Here is a 25913-nt window from a genome sequence, read left to right as displayed (position 1 = left end):
TGGGCACGCGTGGGCGCACATGCACTCACATACTCACCCACCTACACATGCACACACACCCATATTAGATCCTACGCTATAATGTTAACAACACCAACAACAACACACATGAAAACATGCTATTTCCCATATACTTGCACTGTTGCTCTTGAATTTCTTATTATTCATTCTCAAACACTGATGACAGTTTATGATATGTAAACTGAAATATATGTAATTAATTATAATTTATTACACACATTTTTACTGTGTATACATGTGTTTTGCTATAGTTTCTATGGATGAACTGTGAAATTAATATTGAAGGACAACGCAATGTATCCATTCTCTATTAGTGAATGGTAAATGCTCAAATGGGAAGCAAGAAACACCGAACCATCAAATGAGATGACATCTACAATAAAAAATTTTTCCTTTAGAACTACAAAATTAAATGTTGATATCCTATTGTCAGAGCAATTATCTGCAGGAAATGAAATAAACATGTTTCATCAGGAGTTTCACCCCATTAGAAGAAAATATATGCAAGAATAATAGTTAAGAGAGATTAAATTGAAGTGAAATCTTCAACTTTTTTATTGTGATATGAGGAATTTGAGAGGAAAGGCAAATGAATAAACAAATTAATAAGTAGAAAATAAATAAATAAATAAATAAATAAATAAATAAAATTAAAGGAAGGTAAAGAGGATCAGATAAATATAACAAAGTAAGTTTCCTATATAGTTAGCTGAACTATATAGGAAACTTATATAGTATGTCCTATAGTGTTTCCTATATAGTATGTCCACTTATTCCATATAGTATTTGATGTCATTCTTCAGAAACAAATTTAATGTGAGGGTCAGAGTTAATATATATATATATATATATATCATCATCATCAAATTCCTGCCATGTACCCTCAAGGGGTGTACAGGATATGATAGTACTACATGAAAAAAATTACATTATTATTAATTTCCTAAATACAATTTTCTTCCAAATCAGTCTGTTACTTGTCAAAACTCCAACACTATCAGATCTTATATTTCTGTCGTCTAAAGCACTTTGTACCGTATCAATCCACCTATATCTTGGTCTTCCTCTGGGTCGTTTTCCTGCCAACCTGGCAGAGAACACTTGTTTTGCTAATCGTTCTTCACCCATTCTGTTTAAGTGACCATACCACCTGAGATTAGCTCTGCTAACGCATTCCTGGATGCTGACAATGTTAAGTATTTTCCTAACATCCTCGTTTTTAATAAGATATTGCCATTGATGCCATCTGTTCACACCTATAATCTTTCTCAGGACTCTCATATCTGTGGTCTCTAGTCTTTGGTCAAGTGTTTTACTTCTGACCCAGCTCTCAGATCAATAAGTTAAAACTGGTTTGAACACTGTCTTGTATACAGCTAATTTAGTGTTCCGACTAATTTCTCTCTTATTCCACATGAATTTATTCAATTGACTTCCCACCATACCAGCTTTGCTGATTCTGTTGTCTATTTCTATATTTAATTTACCATCTTCAGTAAAAATCATGCCTAAATAGCTGAAATGTTTTACTTGTTCCACAGGTTCTCCATTCACAACACAGTTGACATTTTCAATGATTCTGCCTATTTTCATTGTCTTTGTCTTTTTATTGCTGACATTCATACCATATCTATTACAACAGCTATTCAATTTAGTCAGAGAATCTTGCAGACTTGTAGCAGATTTATTTAGAAGTATAACATCATCCGCATAAAGCAAAGAGCTGACATTAACATCTCCAATTTTGATATCATGTTTAATACCACTTTCCTTCATAATATGATCCATATAGATAATGAATAACAGAGGGGATAATGTACATCCTTGTCTCACACCAGATTTAACATTAAACCATCTTCCTGCACTTCCTTCAATTCTAACTGCTGACTTACAACTCAAATAAAGACTAAGTATTGCTTGATATAATGCCCCATTGCCACCATATAACTGCAGCGTATTGAATAGCTTCTCTCTTGGAACCTCATATGCCTTTTCCAGATCGACAAAACTTAAATACAGATCTTTGTTATATTCCCATGCTTTCTCGACTATTTGTCGTAAAGTGAAGATCTGATCCTGACAGCCTCTATTTGGTCTGAATCCAGCTTGTTCTTCACCAAGCTTTTCTTCCACAATTCTTCTCAACCGTTTCTCAAGTATACTTGCATAGATCTTGCCAGGAACACTCAATAGGGAAATACCTCTGTAATTCTCACATGCATTTTTATTTCCCTTTTTATACATGGGTACTCTGAGAGCTCTACTCCAATCATCGGGAATTCGTCCCTCTGTCCAGGCTTTCTGAACTATGCAGTGCAGCCACTGTAAGACTCTTATACCACCATACTTCAGCATTTCTGGTCGAATATCATCAACTCCTGCTGCCTTTCCACATTTCAAGCCTTTGATGACTTTTTCTACTTCAAGTATGGATATGTATTCCTTACTGCATGCCTGGTCAGTGTTTTTTATCACTGTGCTGTCATCACTGCTTGTTTCATTTAGCAGTTTATCAAAGTAATTAATCCATACTTAAAGGATATCTTTTTCTACTGTTTTCATGTCACCTTTATCATCTCTAATTCCTTTTACAGCACTCTTTCCTCCATTCTTAAACTTCTTCAACAACCTCCAGAATATTTTGCCACCTTCTTGATATTTATTTTCTATATTATTGCCAATGTCCTCCCATGACTTTTGTTTAGCTAGTTTTACACAGTTTTTAGCATTCTTGCATTTGTCTCTATATTCCCTAAGAGCACAAGCTGACTTATTTGACAGGAACTTTTTGTATGCTTTCTTCTTTTCCTTCACTGCCTCTTTAACTTCCTGTGTCCACCAGGGAGTTCTGATTTTTTTATCCTTACAGACAACCTCACCACATGCCTATCTGGCAGAATCAATCAATGTTTTCTTCAGAGTTTGCCACTGAATCTCCAAGGTTTGATTCCTGTTCTCAAACTCTTTCATTTTTTCTTCAATAATCTTTGTGTATTTTAGTTTACAGTTCACATCTGAGAGCTGCTCAACTTTTATTCACTTTAAAACTTTCTTACATGTTATTCTTTTCAATATGAAATTCAATTTTATCCTGCTCAAGACTAAATAGTGATCACTTCCAATTTCAAATCCTCTGTACACTCTGGTGTCCTGCGCCAGGGAGAAAACATCACTATCAACAATAACATAGTCGATGAGACTTCTTATTCCTAGCCTCTTCTCTCCATGTGAATTTGTGCACATTTTTATGTTGGAACATGGTGTTAGTAATAACCAGTCCATGTCCTGAGCAGAAATCCAACAGATATTTGCCATTATTATTAGCTTTGCTCTTTTCTCCAAATTTTCCCAAAATATTTTTGTATGTCTCACAATCATTTTTCTTGTAAAATTCTAATAAATAGAATTATAAATGAAACAGGCAAGATATAAAAGTATAAAAATGTTTGTTTAGAAATGGTGAAAGTGCAGTACAGAGCCTACATAGCTTAGTCAGTTTCGATAATGCTAATTAGATATCTGAGTTTTCAAATCCCATTTAGGATATAAAAAGCATTTAACTTAAGATGATTAACTGGTCTCAAATGGAGGTAGAATGGTTTTTCTTCCTGGAAACTTTCGTTTTTCAACCTGCAATCAGGCAATCACACAATTTACATAGAAAGTATATTTATAGTCATCAGGCTAAACCACCTAAAGCTAGAATTAGTTAAAAAATCTAATGATACTATGGAATGTTATGACAGATTAAGTGCCTGTTAGAACCACTGATGATGAAGACGGAAGTACTGTACACCACATTTTTACTTTAAAGAAAATAAATGAACAAAGTAAAAATTTCGAATCTTCTTATACTTAAATTTTATAGATTTTGCCATAGCTTTTGAGAGTGTTGACAGAGAGAGAGACATTATGATCAGTTTTAATTTCTTATGATCATCAAGATCCAGATTATGGAGATGGCACAACTTTAATCTCAACAAAACAACACACTGATATACAAGCAAAGTCATAAACAATGAATAAGGCAGATGAAAATGTTGAACTTAAATATGAATAAAACAAAAGTTCTTAAATGCCAGAAAGAAATTAAAACTGATCAGCATGAAATTCTTTGTAGTGCATGCTGGTCAGTTTTAATTTCTTTGATACTAAAGATGAAACTGACAAAAGCAAAAAATTATGTTTTCAGAAACTGAATGATATATGAAAATCATCCAAATATCATAAAAAAACAAAATAACAATTATTAATTTAATACTGACAAAAAACACAAAAAAGTAAAGTGATTTAATAAATCAATGACTACTTTCCTATGATAATGTTACATATCTGATGATTGATAATTTGATGATTGATACAATAAAACACAAATATAAAGAGGAATTAACATGGAGATTTCTATATAACAAACCATCATTTTTTAAAATTCATTCAACAAGCAATAGATGTTGAATGCAGGAACAAGATATCATGAATGTAGGTCATTGCTACAGGATATAACATATATATTATCTCATAGCCTATTCATCCACAGGTAGATCTCTTATAACAGATCTACCTGATCTACAAGGCCTAATATAAGAGATCTCATATTAGGCCTTGGTTTTTATTACAGTGGATTGGACATCATATCATCTCACTAGCCTCTTTAAATTTGTGTACATGAGTATTAAATTCTATGTATGGTATTTTTGTGATTTGCCAATTGACTTAGTTTTTGTTGGTGGTGTGAATTTTTATATTTTGCCAGAATGTATAACAAATGGTGATTTATATAAACAGAATGTAAAAATGTACTGCTAGTGAAATAAACAGATGAAGATGGAAATGGATGAGGCTATGTACTGAAACTGAACAGAGGAGAAATTCCAAAAGATAGCTTTGACATGGATCACAGAAGGAAAAAAGGGAAGTGGAAAGGATTAAGCTAAGTTAGCAAAGAATGACAAAAAGATGCCAGATTGGGAAAGCTGGAAAGAATCAGAATTAATCACAAAACTTATGTGTCACTTTAGGGCTGGATAGGTAGGTAGGCATACTTGCAATTGCATTAATAATAAAAAGGAAAATATATGTTATCTATATGCACACATGTCCAGCTAATAATATAAATAATTACAATAACAAAGAATAGAAAAAAATTACACCTGTGAGATGTCAACCACTAATCTCAAAACCAATAATGTTACAAAGAAAAATTTCATATTAGAGATGAACTTGGCATTGCTGGCATTCAAGAAGAATGTGTGAGTAGAACTAACTGGAGAGGAACGGTTAGCAAAACAGGTGTATGATGCCAGAATGGCAGGAAGAAGATACAAAGAAATACAAAAATTTACATTGATTGATGAAGTCAGAAGTACATCAGGATTCAAATCCTAATAAATAACAGGTTATAAGAAAATTGTTTATAGGAAGTTTGTTGTAAACTTAATCATGAAGTATATCATAATATCTTTTGTATACCCTTTGAGGGGTGCATAATCAGGAATTTGATGATAATGGCAATGACCAAGCAATGTGTATACCCCCCCCCCCCCCCACACACATGAATTCTAAATTAATAGAATAATGCAAGTTTTACCTTGGGTTGCCTCGAAGTGCAGCATGTTGGAGTGCATTGAAACCATTATTATTTGTAAGAGTAATATCTGCACTATGATCAAGCAGCAGTGTAAGCATATCATCACGCTTTTTACTGATGGCATCATGGAGTGGTGTATCTCCTTCTGAATCCTAAAAAGAAAAAAATATATGCTATATACAGGGTGTCTCAAAAAATGTATGCACACTTTGAATTATCATAAAGTTGGTATTTATTATAATACAGTTAATTTTCACATTGTAAAGTACGTTGAGGGATGAAAAGTACATTTATGTAGATAAATGTACTTTTCATCCCTCAACGTCTGTATTCAAACTGATGAATATCCTGGTCCAGGCACCGCTGATAACATGCAGCAATGGAATTGCAAACACTGGGAATCATTTCGTCTTGTAGCTGGGCACATTCTCTTTCAATTGTTGCTTTCAGATCGTTGACTGTTGCCAGTTTTGAAGTGTAAACTATATCCTTGATAAATCCCCATTAGAAGAAGTCCATTGGCGCGAGGTCTGGTGAACGCAGGGGGGGGGGTATTCTACAGAACCTCTTCTTCCAATCCATCTGGTTGGGTAAAGTCTCATCAAGATAGGCCCTCACATCTCGATGGTAGTGTGAGGTGCTCCACCTTGTTGAAAATAAAAGTCCTCTTGAATAAATGGCATGACAGTTTCATGCTTCAAGTTCAAGTAATTGGCACCAGTTACAGTACCATCAAAAAAGAATGGTCCAATTAATCCATGTGCTGATAAGCCGCACCACACCGTCACTCCTGGTAAATTTACATGATGTTCCTCCATAACATGCAGATTCTCAGGTGCCCAGTAAGTGCAATTGTGCCGGTTAATTGACCCATTTAATTTAAATGTGGCCTCATCACTCCACACAATTCGTCTTGGAAACTGTGCGTCCTCTTCACATTTTTCCAAGTACCACTCACAAAACTTCATTCTCCTATCCAGATCATCTTCGTTGAGAGCGTGTACTCTTCTTGGAATGTAACTTTTCCAACGACTGCACTTCAACATGTGATGGACACTTGATTTTGATACTCCTATCTCATGAGACGCTTGTCGCACAGATTTTCTTGAACTTTGACGATACGTTTCAATCAACCTTTCTTCTGTTGCGGGCCTCGTAGCTGTTCGTGGTCTTCCTGAACATTGCTTATGGACATTTTGAACAGTTCCATCTTCTTCAAATTTATCTCTAATTCAAGTGATAGTAAGTCTTGTAGGTGGATCTGACTGAAATTCTCTTCTAAACTGTCTTTGCACTTCCACTACGTTTTCATACTTCCAGTAACATTTTAGGATAAATTTTCTATCCTCAAAGCTTAGTCTGGTTTCAGCCATTATTTCAAATCCGTTAAACATGCAAAATAACGAAAATCAAGTGAGTTATCAGCTGTTGAAGTGTGTATAAATTTTGAAATAAAGAATGGAAAAAAATTAAACCTGTCAGATGTCAACCCTAATCTCAAAATCAATAATGTTACAAAGAGAAATTTCACATTAGAGCTGAAAATGTGGCAAACTTCTAGAGAGAATAATCAATAGAAAGTTTTCAATTTATTTCTTCCTATTTTTGTAACCATTCAGCTATGTCAAATAACTGACTTTTGCATTTGTTTTATGACAAGGTATTAATTTAAGCTAACTTTGGAACTTATTTTGCAGAATGTCATTCTATCCCAGTTGGAGACTGTTCAATATCAAAGACATGATGCCAATTTTGGATTGTGGAGAGGCTGTCCGATCCTCACCTTCTCATGGCTATAATATATACATTATTACTAGAGTAACTACACATCCAGGTTTGGCCAGGACTGTCCTGGTTTAGAAAAAATATTTTTAATGCTATCTTTATTTTCTCAATCTTTTCCAGCACAACATAACTAACACTTGTAAAATACAGCCTGTACAGAACTCCCTGATAACCACAAAGTGCATTCAGACATGAGTGGTTAAGGCTAACTCCTTTAGGTAAAGGTGGTGGGAGAAGTATGCAACACTTACCCTGCTGGCCACTTGGTGGCCATCTAAATTTGATGAAATAAAAAAAAAATCATAAACAGAGACAACTTATTTGACGAGTTTTGCCTTGCAAAAACATTTGTTGAAGAAAGGGACTCTGAATGGAGGCAAACAGACAGTACCTGTGAATACATCTGTGCAGAAATATTTCCACTTTTCGATACAAAAATTTAGAATTGAGAATATTCTCCATTTAGTAAAAACTTGTCTTGGGCTGACCAGATACCTCAAGCACCCACAAAGAGAGTATTTCTCAATTAAAAATATTATGGTCTACAGAGAAGAGTCAACCACAAGTGTCAACAGTTTCAAATTTATTAACCATAAAATGCAACTTTGAAGAGGACTAAGTCAATTTTATAATAAAAAAAATAATAAGATCATTAAAAACATGACATTCTTCAGGGAAATACTAGTAACATGGTTTTAGAGAGCAATACATCCAATAAATTGATTAAAGTACATGAATATTTACCAAGTACAATTATTCTGCTTAATTATTGAATACTTGACAGAATAATTGTACTTGGTAAATATTCACGTTATTTTTTTATGTTCATTTTTTTTTAATGTTTAGTTCAGATAATTAAGTTTTTTATTTTGCTTTAATGTATACAGACATACATGGTTTTTATTTTCTTTAGAAAAAATTTTATTTTTGAAAATAGTTTTTTAATATAACTATTTTGTAGGTCCAATATGTCAGTCAATAAATAAATATTTCAAAATATATAATTTTAATTATTTTTAGCACCTTCCTTCCCCTTTCACTCTCAAAAATTTCCCAATTTGGATGATAAATTATATGGTCACTCTAATTACATTATCACAAACCATCATTATGCATCAAGTACACCACTACAAGACCTCCCTCCTCAACCCTCCTTGTAGTTTTCCTCAGGCAACTAGGAGAAAAAGTGAAATATTAGCTAATGAGAACAACAGCAATAGAACTGAAGATGAACATAAGAAGCATTAAAGAACAAGAAGCAGAACTTCCAAGGGATTACAAAAATGTTAGGTTAACATAACTGGTGTTAGTGAGAACTAAGAAGAACAAAACAAATAATATCCATTTAACAAACAAGATGATTAATTCAAGCACTCAGAATCAGGAAAATGAGGGAGAAGCTAAGTATTCAATACTATACTTGCAGAACTTCCAAGGGATTACAAAAATGTTAGGTTAACATAACTGGTGTTAGTGAGAACTAAGAAGAACAAAACAAATAATATCCATTTAACAAACAAGATGATTAATTCAAGCACTCAGAATCAGGAAAATGAGGGAGAAGCTAAGTATTCAATACTATACTTGCAAATAAAGCTTGAATGTTTATAATGTTTATCTTCAATTTTAAAATGGCAAAACAGACCTTTGCACCTACCATTTCATGGAAGGTTCTAGTAAGAAAGTACCAAAATGAAATGTTTCAAGTCTTTGACAGCTTATATAAAGAAAAAGGAAAATATGGTTTGGATGAAACCTAAACAGCAGTGTAAGAAATTAATGTCATACACAGAAATCTTGGCAAAATTTGAAAAAGAGACAAACTCCAACACGTTTTGAATACTGTTGAAACTTGAACACACAATACACTAAAAAAAAACTATAACAATCTAGAACTTTCCCCATTCAAGGGAACAACAGTAAAGCAATTCTGAGTAAAGGATATCCATAATATAAGAAACTAGGACAAGATTACAGTGTGAATTATCAAGAGGAGAAATGAGAGCTACAGTCTATTTGGAAGGAGAAATTAGCAATTCCTCTTGAAATTATTTTCAAATACACTGCAGATGAAGATGTGGGGATGTTGAAGACTATCTGGTATGCTGGTAGATGACTAGTCAATTGCATCACTGTTAACAACAATAAACTTGACACCTCTTCCTGCTTAATTGCAAATGGAAAATGAAAATAAGTTTGAGTTCTGGACACTGATGTCCCCAAGGAAGATAATTTCATTGTTTGGGTGTTTGGATGCCAGAAAATCAGAACGTTACAGATAAATAATCAAAGGCTTTGAAGTGGTTACCTGAATTTCTTGAGCCATAAAGAAATCAAATGAATAGTACAAAATGCAATATGAAAAATTTGAGTCAGAGTAAATCAACAAGGAATTCTAGATTTCGCATTCCCTAATGTATAGCTGAACTTATGATTGAAGAAGTTGTAAAACATGTCAAATGGGTGATTTAGGCAGACTGTAGCTGCTGAGAATGTCAGTACCAATTCTGTTAAGAATAAAAGGTAGTACTACAGGAGAATCCCAACAATAAAAGGCTATAAATGTAGTACATTAGTATCCCACAATAGGCTAATAGCTAGATACCGTATATTATTGCATATAATGCGAAAAATTTATGGTAAAAAATACTACTTAAAGTTAGGGATTTGCATTATATGGATCCTAAAAAATATAACATCTTATTAGACTTGCACACATAATATATACTACACCATGCAACCAAATCTACTTGACCCACTCGCATTTGGCGACTGAGTGCGCATCGTATCTGCGCATGCACTCTCCGTCGCCGAATGATAGAGCACAGTGAGATAGATAGAGCACAGTTAGGTATATCAGTTTAACCACAGTTCATTTTAAATATTATTCGTTCAACAAACCTAGCCTGAAAATGAGCCAACAGAAACGTAAACATTCATCTTTTGAAGCAGGATTTAAATTGCGTGTCGTGCAGTTTGCAGAAGAACATAATAACAATGTTGCTATGAGAGAATTTGGTGTAGCAGAGAGTAATATTAGACTTTGGCGTAAACAAAGAGACAGTCTTGAAAAAATCCCCAAAACAAAACGTGCCCGTCATGGAGATGTAGCATCCTTTCCAGAACTCGAAGAAGAGCTAAATGAATGGATTTTGACGCAATGACAAGATGGCATTATAGTAACAAGAAATGGAATTCGTTTTCAAGCTCTACAACTCAGGAATGGTAAATTCAAGGACACACCAGGTATTTCATCTATTCTTGCTTCACCTGGGTGGTGCAACAGATTTATGGAACGCAAAGCATTAACATTACGACACCGAACAAAAATTGTGCAGAAGTTACCAAAGCAGCTTGAAGAAAAAGTGCAGTCCTTCCATAAATTTATCATAAAATTACAGAAGTGTCACGGATATGAACTTTCCCAAAATGGCAATATGGATGAGACGCCCATGTACTTGGATATGCCCGGGAATCGAACAGTAAACTCAGTTGGTGAAAAGAGTGTCACAACGGGACATGAAAAAACGCATTTTACTGTTGTTCTAGCATGCATGGCAGACGGAACCAAATTAAGTCAACAGTAATATTTAAAAGGAAGAAAATTCCGAAGCATATGAAATTTCCACCAGGTGTAATTGTTTGCACCAATCAGAAAGGTTGGATGGATGCAGAAGGTGTACAATTGTGGCTGGATCAAGTATGGAACATACGTCCAGGTAGCTTGTTACATCAACAAAGCATGCTAGTCTGGGATATGTTCTGGGCAATTTAACAGAGGCAAGCAAAGAGAAAGCACGTGAGCTACGTACAGACCTGGCAGTCATACCGGGTGGTCTAACTTCCGTTTTGCAGCTGCTTGATGTCAGTTTGAATAAGCCATTTAAAGATCACTTACGTGAAAAATGGAGAGAATGGATGTCATCTGGTTTGGTGAAGATAACAAAGGGTGGGAATTTTCAGAAGCCTGAGATCACCCTAGTCACCAGCTAGGTTAAAGAAGCATGGGATTCGATACCATCTGAAATGATTCAATGCTCATTTCTTAAATGTGGAATAAGTAATTCAATGGATGGATCCGAAGATCACGTCATATATATGAAAGCGAGGATGACACACAACAAATTGGAGAGCATGAAGACGATGACGACAACTGCTACACTGATGACGCAATCCCGACAGAATTTATAAATGAAATGTTTGATGACTCAAAAGATGAAGAAGAATTTAAAGGATTTTGACATTTTGTTTTAAAATAAATATTTCTTTCGTTAATTCGTATTGTATTTTGACATTTTGTTTTAAAATAAATATTTCTTTCGTTAATTCGTCTTGTATTTTGACATTTTGTTTTTAAATAAATATTTCTTTCGTTAATTCGTATTGTATTTTGACATTTTGTTTTAAAATAAATATTTCTTTCGTTAATTCGTCTTGTATTTTGACATTTTGTTTTAAAATAAATAGTTCTTTCGTTAATGCGTCTGTATTTTGACATTTTGTTTTTAAATAAATATTTCTTTCGTTAATTCGTATTATATTATTTATAATGTTATGGAACAAGATTAACAGATCGCATTATACACAGACATGACATTTTAGGGCTAGTTTTCAAACAAAATTTCTAGTTCGCTTTATACGCGATAATATACGGTAATTTGGAAATCCTTTTCTAGAGATGAAACATGCAACTTTTTTAAGACACTTCAGTAAGCAGGATGATTGCCTCATTGTGGGCAATGATATTCATCTACCACCTAAAGACAAAAGATTCATGACAGTGGGAGGATCTGAACTCAAAGGATCTGAACATATGGACAGTAAACCAGGTCATGTTTGGATGACTGGATGTGGAGATAGATGTTGTGCTACGAGGGCTGTTTGAAAAGTTTGTTAAATTTCCAATAGACAGCGACACAATTCATTCATTCATACCAGTGTCGGCACATATCGTCTTTTTCATGACCTCTGGCAAAATTTTAGTCATGTGTGATGCACAGTTCTTGTTTGGCAAACATTTAAAATGGCCATGTTCGCATTTTTCATAAAAACGGAGAAAAACGAGTTTTGTGCAGTGATAAAACACTTTTATTTGTAGGAGTGGACAGATGCACAGATCAAAGCCGAGTTAGATGCAGTTCATGGGGACTCTGCACCAGCATTAAAGACTATTTATTTTTGAATAAATGAGTTTAAACGTGGTCGTAAGTCCATCAAAGATGAAGCGTGCTCCGGATGCCATGGTATCATTATGGAAGACTGCCGAGTGAAAGTGTGTGAGATTGCTGGGATTGTAGGAATTTCAACTGAAAAGGTGCATAATATCCTGCACAACAGGTGTATAATATCCTTTCAAGTGCAATTTTTCACATGAAAAATTGCACATGAAAAAGCTGTGTGCACAATGGGTGCCGTGATTGTTGAATGTCCATCAAAAACCACATGCGAAAAGACCTTTCAACGCAGTGTTTGGCGATGTTTAATCGTAATATGCAGGATTTTTTTGCATCGATTCACGACTGTAGATGAAACTTCGATCCACCACTACACACCTGAGTCCAAGCAACAGTCAAAACAGTGGACAATGCCTGATGAAAGAACATCGAAAAGAAAAAAAGCGAAGACCGTTTTGTCAGCTTGGAAGGTGATTTTTGGCATTCCCAAGGAATTATCATGATAGACTATTTGGAAAAGGATAAGACAATAACAGGAGTCTATTATATGGTATTGTGGGACTGTTTAAAAGAAGAACTGAAAAAAAAAAACGGCCAAGATTGGCACACAAAAAACTACTCTTCATCAAGACAATGCACCGTCCCACACATTGGCCATTGCAATATCAAAATTGGACGAATTGGGGTTCGAACTGGTTCCACTTCCACTGTATTCTCTGGACTTGGCCCCATGTGACTTCTTCTTGTTCCTAAACTTAAAAATTTGGCTCGGTGGGAAAAAACTTTCTTCGAACAAGGATGTCATCACGGCTGTGAGCAATTATTTTGCACAATTTGACAAATCCTAGTTTTTAGATGGGATGAAAAAATTGGAAACTTGCTGGACCAAATGTGTACACCTTGTTGTAGACTATGTCGAGAAATAAAGGAGATTTTTTCCAAAAATAAGTTTAACCAATTTTTTTACCAAACTTTTCAAACAACCCTCGTATATTACTAGTAACGCTATCGATGTTCATGAAGTACATATCAAAAGAATTATTTTTTTGCATGTATCATTGATATTTCTTTTGTTTTTATTTCTGAAATTTTTTTCGGAAAAAAATCTCAAACAAAAAATAGTTTATGATCTTCAGAATGGAGAAGAAGAATCAAATAGAGAGGAGGGGGGACAGAATTGTATGCCATGAGAAGTGAAAGACACCCACACAAAAGAAACTATCTCCAGTCCTAGTCTTGACACCTGAACACACTGTGATTGGACTCCCTCTAGGAATGATATGGAAAAGTGACCAGCAGCAGCAGCAGCAAGAAGATTGTTTGTTAGCAGACTGGGAAAGCTTACTGATTAATTACATATTGGGTTCAGTCCTATACTCTTTGCAGCGGCCTGACTGGTATCACGTTATTGTTTACCTTTAAATGCAGGAGGCTTACATGATAAGAGCAAATTTCTATGAAAAAGAAACTATTTGATATTATACCAAGCTTAAAATCTGACATACAATAATAGCCTAACTCTCTAAATCTTGCAGAACCTCATCCACCATCACTCCATCATAATGGATCTTTTTCTTCTGGTGGGAATAGGATCATCAAGACATTTATGAAATTATCAACAAACCTCATCTGATTGAAAATACGGTATTAAATCATCTTATTAGAGATTTGAATTTATTTAAACAACAATCTGAAGTATTTGGATTTCATCTTCAACAACAAAACTTTGCAACTCCTGGAGACATAATTTGTTGCAAATATGTCAAACTGAGCTAACGATTCTTGAAAAGGATAACAAAAGTAACATCTGAAGCATATATTCATGTCTGAAATAAACGTTTAATGTGGGAAAGACAGAAACTGATGCAATGCAATGTGTAATAAAGAAGATTCCTGATTATCCAAGTTGAACAGGAAATGAATTTTGCTTGATAATCAGTAAAATGAATATATGAATATGTAACAGGTAAAATTATGCATATATTGTAATTCTTTATTTTAAAAAAATGAAAGTATAAGGGGGACCAGAAAGTAATCAATTTTTTGAACATTTTTAATATAAATTTTATTCAGAAAAAAAAAAAAAAAATATTAAAGAATAAATTAACATTATTCAATTCTATAATCGTTATCGTTAATTATAACCTTATTCCAACGATCTACTAAGTTTAGAATTCCTTTTTTGAAAAAAGTTTTTTCTTTGGAGGCAAAAAATGATATCAAACTTTTTTGGACATCATCTTGCGAACGGAAGGTTTTATTTCTTATGCTGTGTTCTAGGGACCTGAATAAGTGATAGCCACTAGGGGCAATATCCGGCGAATATGAAGGATGTGGTAGAAGTTCCCATCCTAACTGCCTAATTTTTTCTTGAGTCATTCTTGCAGAATGTAGTTTTGCATTATCTTGCTGCAAAATTACCCCTTTTTGATTGACAAGTGCAAGACGTTTGATTAACAATTTTTGATGTAGTCACTCTAATTGTTCACAGTAGATGGCTGCTGCGATAGTCTTAACTTGTTCCATGAGTTCGTAATGAATAATTCCATGAAAATCCCACCAAACACACAACAGAACCTTTTGTGGATGAAGTCCATCTTTAGGTGTTGGAATTGGAGTTTGATTTGGAGAAAGCCACTGTTTTTACATTTATTATTCTTATACAGCAACCATTTTTCGTCACCAGTTATGACTTGTTCCAAAAAGGGGTCATTTTGCTGTCTGGTCAACAATGAATTGCAAATCGCCCGTCTCTGCGCTTTATTGTTTTCTGACAGTTCATGCGGTATACTCATACAACCTGTTTAAGAACCTTGCCACTCTTATGTAAGTGCTCTTGGACAGTTGACCATGATGAATCTTTCTCTGCTAATTCTTGTATGGTTTGTTTTGGATCTGATTCAACGAGAGTCTTAAGAGCATCGTCATCTAGAGTAAGAGGTCTTCCAGATCGAGGACGATCAGAGAGATCAAAATTTTTTTCTGCAAATCTCCTAAACCATCGCTGACATTTGTTAACCTTCAATACATCTCCATAAGTTGAACAAATGATTTTGGTAGCCTCGGTAGCATTCTTTCCTTGGTGAAACAGAAACAAAAACAGCATACAATGACATAAATGGTGCTCTTCAACTTTAAAGTCTGCCATATTAAAAAATAATAATCTAAAATTAAAAAAAAAAAAACAATTTTTTAAATAGAAAAGTAATGCTAATATTTAAATAATAATCAAATTTAATAATTTGTGTGTTATTTAAGAAAAAAACAATCGGCTAAAAGTGACCTATTAAAAATAATTGATTACTTTCTAGTCCCCCTTATATATAGGTATGATTCCTTGGTTGGCCTTTCTGCATATAACATCCCATAATTTCAAAGCATGATTTTGTATGGAAGCACTGCATCCTTTACATGTTTTACATAACACATCAGGAAACCAATATGATGAGAGCAACACTGTAGCTGATTTTTCTGTTAATAAGAAACTTCAAATATGATAAATGACAACAGAGTACAATACTGCAATTGTAGTGTTTGTTACCTATTATCCTCACAGTTTTTCAAGATATTCTTTATTTTTCTCACAAGATTCTCTTCTTCTGGTTGTTCAGGGTTAGTGTACTCCTCATTTAATTAAACTTCATTTCCCTGTCAACTTTCACATTCTTGTCAATTAAATGAAGTTTAGTTTGATTGAAAGAAGATATCAAGAAAAAAATTCATCAAACTAACAAAACACAAAAAAGGTAAAGATCAATGTTACTCAAACACTTTTGATAAAAACATGAGTTTACACCAAACATCAAAAGCCTTTGTATTAAATAGTGTCTAAAGAAAGTCTTCTTGAGTTTCTGAGTACACATTCAAAGATGCAAAATAAAACTACCTTCACATGTATTTGCTCCTTTTTAAGATGTAATCAACATCATCTAATGATTATCTTTTGACAATGGACATACAAATCAATTTTCTAATCCCCCCTCCCCAGTTAATCAAGAGGCTACTATATTTGGATAACAGAAAGCCAAATGAAAAATTTACACTGGAATCTCACCATAACAAGCACTGTGATGTTATCAACTATAATGAACAATCAAAAAGTGATGGCCAAACTTATAGGATCAATGATATGCTAAAGAACATTCACTATGGTCATCTTCCCTTTAACGTGTTATGTTCAATGGCCTGTCACAGACAATACCTGTCTTCAGAGAACTTAACGTTAGTATAGTTCACTCTCACTATAGCAAATGCTATTATAACAAATTTGCTCACTACAAATATAGAAAAATCTCAACCAAAGTCACAATACTATACAGTAAGAGTCAACTGTAAGGCCTATGCATAACATACTATGTCTGTGAACTGCATGTAATTTCTAGATGATTAGTCTATAGAATGAAAAACCAGAATTTCCAAGAAGATATTTGGGTTTTTCCTTACCACCCTCTAAATGTGATCTACAAACTTACAGATAACCTCCCTACCAGCCATGTGGATGAAATAGCGAGACCAAACTGCACTTCTTATCCATATTATTCAATAGGTGTTACAGAATCATATCCAGATTTAGTTGGATGTCCATAGACATCATGGTAGGTTGGGGTGTTAAGCTAAAAAGTCCCTATAAAGGTTGAACTCCTGAACAGGACTCAGACCAAATGTTTTCAACCAAATAGCACTACCATTAATCAAAGAGTTACAGACAAGTTTCTGTAGCGCTTTAGTACAGAAAATTTTCTGCAAAAGAGGAAGTTGCTGGAAGTTTTTCCACTTGGTTATACTACAAATTAAAGATACCAAGAAATGGCTTCCCATCACGTGTCTTAGTATCCCATAATGCAAAGCGTTATGGGAAGGGTCACTACCCAGATCTCATCAGCAAGAGCCAGACCCAGAGTGACACAAAAGTTGAAGTAATGCTGAAATCATATTTTTCATATACAAGTAGCCAAAAGGTGTCACAGATTATTATTAAAATACTCTTGATTAGAGATAGGTGTTGGAAGTTTTTCCACTTGGATATACTATAAATGAAAGATACCAAGCAATTATATAAGTGTAATTATAAGTGTAATTTTTTTTTCTTTATCCTGATTATATTTCAGGCACAAACTTCGTTTGTTTACATTTGGATAAAGGATCAAACCAAGTATATAATTTCTTGCTATCTTTAATTTATAGTATAATCAATTGGAAAAACTTCCAACAACTACCTCTAATCCAGAGTATATTAATAATAAGATGTGACACCTTTTGGCTACTCATATATGAAAAATATGACTTCGGCATTACTTCAACCTTAGTATCATTACTGGGTCTGGCTCCCACTGATGAGATCCTGGTTTTTTGGAAAGATAAGTACTTTGGTTTTCTTTTGTTTGTTTTTCACTTAGATTTTATTTCACTGGTGCTAGTGGTGGTTTCGTCCCCACTAGCACTTGTTTTTTATAATAAATATTAAGACTACTGGTAGTGCAGTTAATATCTGCATTACAGGATTACTTTTAACGGTATCATGGCAGCCATTTTATAATAGCTCAAATAAAGCATTTGCTGGTGGCATAGAATTATTTCTGTACCACAGCATTATTTAATTCTCGGTCTTACAACTGAAAGGTTTTTTTCTTACAATCAAACGCAGAAATTATAGTCTTTTTCCCACATGAGATAATAGTACCAATTCTTCCAAGGGTGCGAACTCTAGGAATTGAAATTCCTGAATGTGAAGAAGCGAGACAGTTAACTAAGGTTTTAAAAGAGAAAGTTGGCGCAAACAAGATTTATTCTTTTAGCCCTTATGGCAGAGGGAAATATTTAATTGTAGTTAAAGATGTGGAAATGAGGGACAAACTATTACAGGGTTTTACTTTCAAAGGCAGCACAGTTATTCCTATAATGGTCAGAAGCCAGGTAAAAACAATAAAAATCAAAATATTTCCAATGGAATATATAGAGAACAAGAATGAAATTCTTATACAGACATTTGCGAAATGGGGTAAGATTAGTAATATACAAAAGGGTTTATCAGGTGAAGATCCAAATTTGTTTTCTGATGACGTTACCTTCACAATGGATATGAAGACACCTGTACCAAATTTTGTCAACATCGGTACAACCCGAATTATGGTAAACTATCCTGGAATACAACGGAAATGTCTGCGTTGTGGTTCATACGATCACTTGGGTGGTAACTGCCCCAAATCTAAATGTTTCAATTGCATGGAGATCGGACATATCACTAATCAGCACCTCAAACCCTGTCAGATATGCGAAAGTTCTGAACACCACGTTAACACCTGTCCTTTCAGAACTTTTGTGGAAAGAGTGGGAGCACTGGTAGAGCCAATTAGAACACCATATATATCAGAGAGGCATAATGAAGAGTTTCCGGATCTTCATTCTAGTTAAGACAGCACTTTTAAACACTACACTTGGTAAAATCACAAAAAGTGCATGACCAAATCAGCTAGAAATTAGCCCACTGCGTGAGCAACTCTCCCAGTCAAATACTGATGGAACATCAGTTGAAATTACCAATAATGAACCTAATATACCAACTGAACAGGTACAAAATGAAATGCAAAAACATGCAACTGTCCTACAAGAAGAAACTGGAGAAGAAACAGAAAAGCAAGTAAGACAACTGAAAGAACTTAATATGTAGACAAGATATCAAAAAGGAAAGGTGAATTAATAAAAAAAAATTGAAGATAAACAAAAAAAAAATTTTAAAAAGGAACTACATCTAAAAGAAAAAGAAGTAGTAAAAATTGTAAAGATGGAGAAGGCTGTGGATCATCAAATGAAAACTCTTCAGGCTCAGAAGAGTTTATGGATTATAAAGAACCAACTCATGCTAATAAGGAAAAAGCAAGAGATACAATTAAAGAAAATATAATAAAGTTTACTGATTCAAAGTTGTCTCAGTACAGTAATGACCTACATGAAAAGAAAATAATCAGCTTCCAAATCAAGAATGATAGGCATGAATTTAAAAGAATGGAAAGCAACTGCAAAAAACTGGAAAACAGTTGACAAGAAGCAGGTTACACAATTGCTCCTTCACAGATTGAAGACCTAATTGGGTTCATCCAAAATTTAGAAGTTAAAGACTTACCAGTGACACTTCAGTAATCATAGCATTTCCTTTCTGCATTGCCTCATTAAATGTACGAGGATTCCAAGGCAAATTAAACAAGATACTATATGGAAACTTATGCTATGCTATAATATCAGGTTTCCATTTCTTTTCTCCAAGAAACACACTTTTGCACATATGAAGATATAAAAAGTTTAACAGATAGATATCCACTTCTTTCTTATTGGAGCTCTGGAAGATTTAACAGGGCTGGAGTAGGAGTTCTTATTCCTGTCCCCCCCCCCTCCTTGGGTCATTCTGTAATATCTAAAGGGATGCAGAAGGGAGAATCTTGACAAAAGATTGGAAATACTGTGGATGTGTAATAAGATTTATAATGTTCATGCTCCATCCCAACAGAACAATTAGATGAAAATTCTTCCAGGAACTGGAGCCATATTTATATGGTGCCCACTACATCATAGCAGCAGGAGACTGGAATTGTATTGAAAACCCCACATTAGACAAAATAGGAGGACACCCCCAGGAGTGGAAAAGTGGGATATGCACAGTTAAAAACATGTCTTGACAATGCTCAGCTAGTAGACATATGGAGGATTCGCAATCCTAATCTCTAGGCACACACACATACATGAATCAAGGTACTGGTACTCGTATTGATCGAATTTATATCTCTTCTTCCCTTGTAAATAAGATAATTCAGATAAAACATCTGACATCAACATGTCAGATCATAATCCAGTTCTACTTAAGTTCAATAGCATGGAAAAAGTAGTGATCTCTTCTGGACCATGGAGGCTTCCACCAAATTTTCCGTTAATCTTCACAACTAAATTCCAGACCCTCTGTTCAAATTGGGATAATGTTACCTGGAATTGGAATATGTGGTTAAAATTCAAAGAAGCAGTAAAACAAAATATGATGGAATGGGAACAGGCTTTTCTCAAAAGGAAAAAGTTGAAAGACCTGTATAAAGAGAGAAGCTGGTTTGTAACCAGCTTCTCTCTTATATAGAATGTAGCAACATGATTAGAAACATTAACATAGAGATAAAACTGGAAAGACAGAAAAGCAGAAGAAAGAAATTTTAAGATAAGAATACAGCAGTACTTAGTAGATAGCCCTTCAGCTGCATTCTTCAATAGACAATTCACAAAATTTTGCAAAGAAAGGACTGTCACTCAAATCTGCATTGATGGAGAAGACATGTCCACCACTCAAGACATCCTTGATGCTTTTCAAAAACACTACAAAAATCTGTATGAAGACAATAGTACTGTTGGAAATTATAACTCTTGGAACATTAATGGCTTTCCTGTTCATACCCAAGATGGGCTTGACAGGCCTATTACAGCATCTGAAGTTACCACAGCCTATAGAGAATGCCAAGCAAGAAATTTGCCAGGACCTGATGGTCTAGGGTTAGAACTTTATTGGGAGGCCTGGGATTTTATTCTTCCCAATCTAGTTACACTACTTAATTCCTTTCTCTCATCAGACACATACCAAGTGAATTTGTAGAAAGCCATACTGTCCTCATTCCTAAACCTAATAGAGATTACACCTTAATCAGCAGCTGGAGACCTATTTCTCTATCTAATACTGACCACAAGATATTTTTCTGCATTATCAATAACAGGCTCAAAGTGTGAATGAGATACATAATTAAAAGCACACAGGTGTATGGAGTACCAGGTAGAGCAGTAGAATTTAATCTATTTCTGCTACGTGATCTAATCCTCATCATCATAGGCACCTTGCTAAATTTATTCCAGGACGTATAGAACACAGAGACTTGGCCTTCTGATTGGCAGACTTCTGTCCTTGTACCTATTGCTAAAAAGGGAAACAGCAATAAATATAGCAACTACAGAACAATAAGCCTTATTAGTCACCCAAGCAAAATCCTGTTAAAAATACTATTGTCAAGAATTGAAAAGAAAATAGAAAGCAGACTATCAGATGAACAAGTGGGTTTTCAGAAGTCCAGAAGTACAATCGACCATATTTTTACAATACACATACTAGGTGAAAAATACATAGAACATAACAAAATAATCTGTCACAACTTTTTAGACCTTCAAAAAGCTTTTGACTCAATATGGCATAAGGCATTATGGAAAATTTTAGAACATTATGGTACTGACAACAAAATCATTAGGATTATTAAATCTCTTTATTCCTCATCTGATATGAGAATTAAAATTAAAAATTGCAGCAGTGAACCGTCCCAGGCAGAACAGGGGTAAGACAGTGATGCATCATGTCCCCCTCTTCTTTTTAATTGTTTTCTGGAATATGTCATAGATTAAGCTCTTCATGAATATGACACTGGAATAGTAGTTAGTGGACTAAGAATAAATAACTTACATTTTGCAGATGATATCGATCTTTTGGCAGAAAGCAAAGAAGAATTACAAGAGATAACCAGCCGAGTTTTTGGAATATTAAAAAAATATGGATTATACATAAACCTACAAAAAACAAAAACAATGTTTTTTGTAGGTTTTGTAGGCTCAAAATCAGACATTGAATTCTTAAAGATACAAATTGGCAATAAACAAATTGAGAATGTAAACAAGTTCACTTATCTAAGAAGTACGTTGAGTCAAGATGGTCGTTCAAAAACCGATGGTATTCAATTTGGTATTCAATGTGACATTAAATACCAAATTGCTAAGGCAACCGTGGCCCTACAGAAGTTAAATCCATTGTGGGGAGATAACAGAATAACAATCACAACCAGACTAAGACTAATTGACACCTTGGTGAATTCTATCCTCTTGTATGGTTGTGAGGCCTGGACTTTACTGAGGGAAGATGAGAAGAGACTCCTGTCTTTTGAAATGAAAACTTACAGAAGACTTTTGAGAATTCCCTATACTGTTCACGAAACCAATGAAAATGTCCGAAAACTGATTGATTCGATAGACGGGAGAAGAAGGGAAAATATTCTGACAGTCATCAGAAGAAGACAGATGAAATGGTTCGGACATGTGGAGAGGGCTAATGGCATTCCAAAGCAAACACTAGAAGGGATCGTTCCGGGATCAAGGATTAGTGGCTGACCTCGATTAAAATGGACTGATAACATCAAAAAATGGGCAAATTCCTCCCTTTCTCAACTGACATCAAGAACAAGAGACCGAGAGGATTGGAGGAGGCTAACAAAGAATATCACCTACCAGCCATGAATGACCCAACGGTCCATTTAGGACTACGGAAAAAAAAAAGATCTACTCCGCTTAGTTAACATGAAAAAGCAGTCAATGGCCGTGCTATCAATAGACCTTACTCAAGCATTTAATAATGTCTAGCATCCTTTTCTATTCCACATCCTCCAGCAAACTGGTGTAGGTAAAAAACTGCTATCTGTTATCAAAGGGGCCTATGCCAATTCAACCACCTGCCTCCAAGTTAATGGGTTCATGTCAGACCTGGTAAAAATTCAAAAAGGAGTCAAGCAAGGTTGCCCTCTCAGTCCACTGCTCTTTGCATTGATTCTTGAACCCTCCTTACAGGAAGTCAAGTCAACAATACACATGCTGTGTGAGGAATAACTTCAACTATAAAGGGAAATAAGGTATTAGCATATGCAAATGTGTAGTGGGAACTTTGAAGAATAAAGATTCCATATATATATATTTTTGGTATTTTGGAAAAATTAGCAAAAGCAGTGGATTAATTATTAATGCAGACAAGACAAAATTAAAAGTTTATGGAAAGTGGGATCTTGGAGGCATTCCTTTTGGACTAACCCCTAAAAGAGAACCCCACATTATACTTGGACTTCCTTTCTCCACTTACCCAATATTACCAGTTCAAAAACTTATATACAAGAACTTTGAAATGTTAGAAGACTAGAAAATATGACCACTCTCCTTTTCTTTTAAAGCCATAGTACTCAAAACCATAATCTTTCCTGCTCAGTTGTACATAATAAATATTACAGACATCACAGAAGCTGAAGAAAAACAATTATATAGTAGGCCTCTGCAATTTTTTTGGTCCGGCCAATACTAAGAAGTTAAAAAGGAATTTCTTCAACTATTAAAGAAGCATGGAGGATTTGGTCTTTCAGCCTTAAAATTCTGCTATTTAAGCAATATAGCTTCTAAAATCCATAAAATATTGCAGACTGATCACACATGTGCAGACCTTCTCTGTTACTACTTGGGTTTTCACCTTTCCCTGTTTGGATTAAATGATTATACAGGTCCAAAAACTGAGAGATCGTTCCTGAATACTACAACACTCTGTGCTTAACTCTAAGACTGCTAAAACACTCTGGAATTGACATTCCTTCCATTAAAAAAAGTAAAATTTGGTATAAAGAAATATTTAATCTCTTTCGCTGCAAAGTTCCACAGCTGGGTACAGACAACAATATTTTATTTCATAACTTGATGAAGTTCCAAGGGTACCCTAACAGGAGGAATCATGCTTGGAGAATTGCATATGGCCGCCTTCCAGTTAATACCATCAAATGGAGGTACTTTAACATCGGAGATCCAATCTGTGACATCTGTTACCGAATGGAAACAGATGCATTCTAAAGCTTCCCTCTTGCCCTGTGTATTTGGAACAGATTATGTAATGTGTTGGGCATTCCATTACATACAACAGAACAGGTTATTTTTTTCCGATACCCACCACCTGTCAGTAATGGGAAGAGAATTTTGATTTTTATAATTAATGAATTAAAATACCATTTATGGAAGGTTAGAAAGAACCATGGATTTGAAAAAAATTAGTGATATGACATCCAAATGCTTTATAATATTGTATTATGAAAATTTTATTGTTCAGTCAGATGATTTTTGTATTTAGAAAGAAGCATTCTAGGAGATATTAAATTTTTGGCTAGGTGATGTAGGCCACTTACATTATGCAATATTCACCTGGGGGGAGATAAAATTCTGTCTATTTTTGCTATGAGAAGTTTTTTAAATGGTTCCATCCTCTTAATTCAATGCGATCTTATGGTCAATCCCAGACACAGAAGCCAACTCAAGGTGGTTAACTCAGAGAAGGCTAACTACCTGGGTATCAGTCATCTTTGCACTTTGGTTTCAATTGGTGTTTTGGTTGTTAATCTGCATGAGATTGGAGGAAAAGTAGAACTGATAGCCTTTGACTATATGATGATATAAAAGAGCTCAGGCCTTTTCTCTATCTCTCATACTATCTATCTATCTTTTCTTTCTCCTAATGCTATCAGGCTCTCTTTCACCCCTATGCTAGCTACTCCAGGCCTATGATGAGCAACCCTTTACTTTTTCACCTCAATAAAGGTCGGAACTGTCTGAGTAGTGACCCTTCCCATAATACATAGCCTTATGCACACCCATAAGGATAGATGCTTTGCATTATGGGATACTAAGGCAAGTGATGTGAAGTCATTAGCTTCTATATACAAGTTGCCCCAGTCCTGATTATATCAAACTCAGGTGCAAACTTAGTTTGCTTACACTTGGATAAAGGATTAAACCAAGTATATAATTTCTTGGTATCTTTAATTTATAATTTTCTGCACAGTAATAAACATCTTCTGAAATACTGTGTATAAAAAGTGATATGTTAATTTGTTTTTATTAATAAATCTCATAATATTTAAAACATCTGAAGTTTTTACTATTTTGCTAATTTTAGAACTAAGATCTTTTAAAGAAGATATTTGGCATCTAATCTCTGAGCATAATTAATCTATAATGATCATTACCTGCAGACTAGGATGGCATCCTAAATCCAGAAGTGTTCGAACAACTCCAACATGGCCTTTATTTACAGCTATGTGAAGTGGTGTCTGACGCCTCTTGTTACGTGCATTTAAATCAGATCCAGCCCGTGCTAATAGCTCCATAACACCTGGTTCATCACCAAATGCTGCATGATGAACTGCTCTGTCTCCATCTTTATCCTATAAAAGATAAAAATTGCAAAATATAATACAAGAACATGCTGAAATGCAAGTTAAGGATATAATGAAAGATCAGATGGAAGAAACATTTTGTCACCCAGTGTAAAAACAGCATCCTGCTACTGCTAAAAGTAGATTAAGAGAATACCATGATAGGTCTCTAAAGCAGGGTTTCAGGAATATCTAATAAATCCTTAACCATTTATGGTACTAATGGGTGACAGATTTCTAACCAGTTATGTATAGAATTTAAACAATAAAAAAATTAATGGAAATCACTTTGTAAATTGCATGTTTTTCAGAATTTTTGGCTAGGACTCTTTA

The 25913-nt window shown here is 34.5% G+C and overlaps 1 protein-coding gene across 1 annotated transcript in view; it reads right to left on the bottom strand.

Moving 5' to 3' along the window:
* The window catches only part of mib1 (E3 ubiquitin-protein ligase mind bomb 1), a 515003-nt gene that overhangs the window by 346506 nt on the left and 142584 nt on the right, over nt 1–25913 (bottom strand). The window contains exons 11-12 of the mRNA XM_090415624.1: nt 25392–25589; nt 5609–5760 (exon numbers count right to left, since the gene is read on the bottom strand). Coding sequence (XP_090271750.1) covers nt 5609–5760; nt 25392–25589 — 350 coding nt within the window. The remainder of the gene's footprint in view (nt 1–5608; nt 5761–25391; nt 25590–25913) is intronic.

This window comes from Typopeltis vanoorti, chromosome 3 (assembly GCF_054136105.1).
Source record: "Typopeltis vanoorti isolate ZY-2024b chromosome 3, IOZ_Tvanoo_1.0, whole genome shotgun sequence".
NCBI lineage: Eukaryota > Metazoa > Arthropoda > Arachnida > Uropygi > Thelyphonidae > Typopeltis > Typopeltis vanoorti.
The sequence above is the reverse complement of the archived record's forward strand: the minus strand, read 5'-3'. Positions and strand labels throughout refer to the sequence as shown.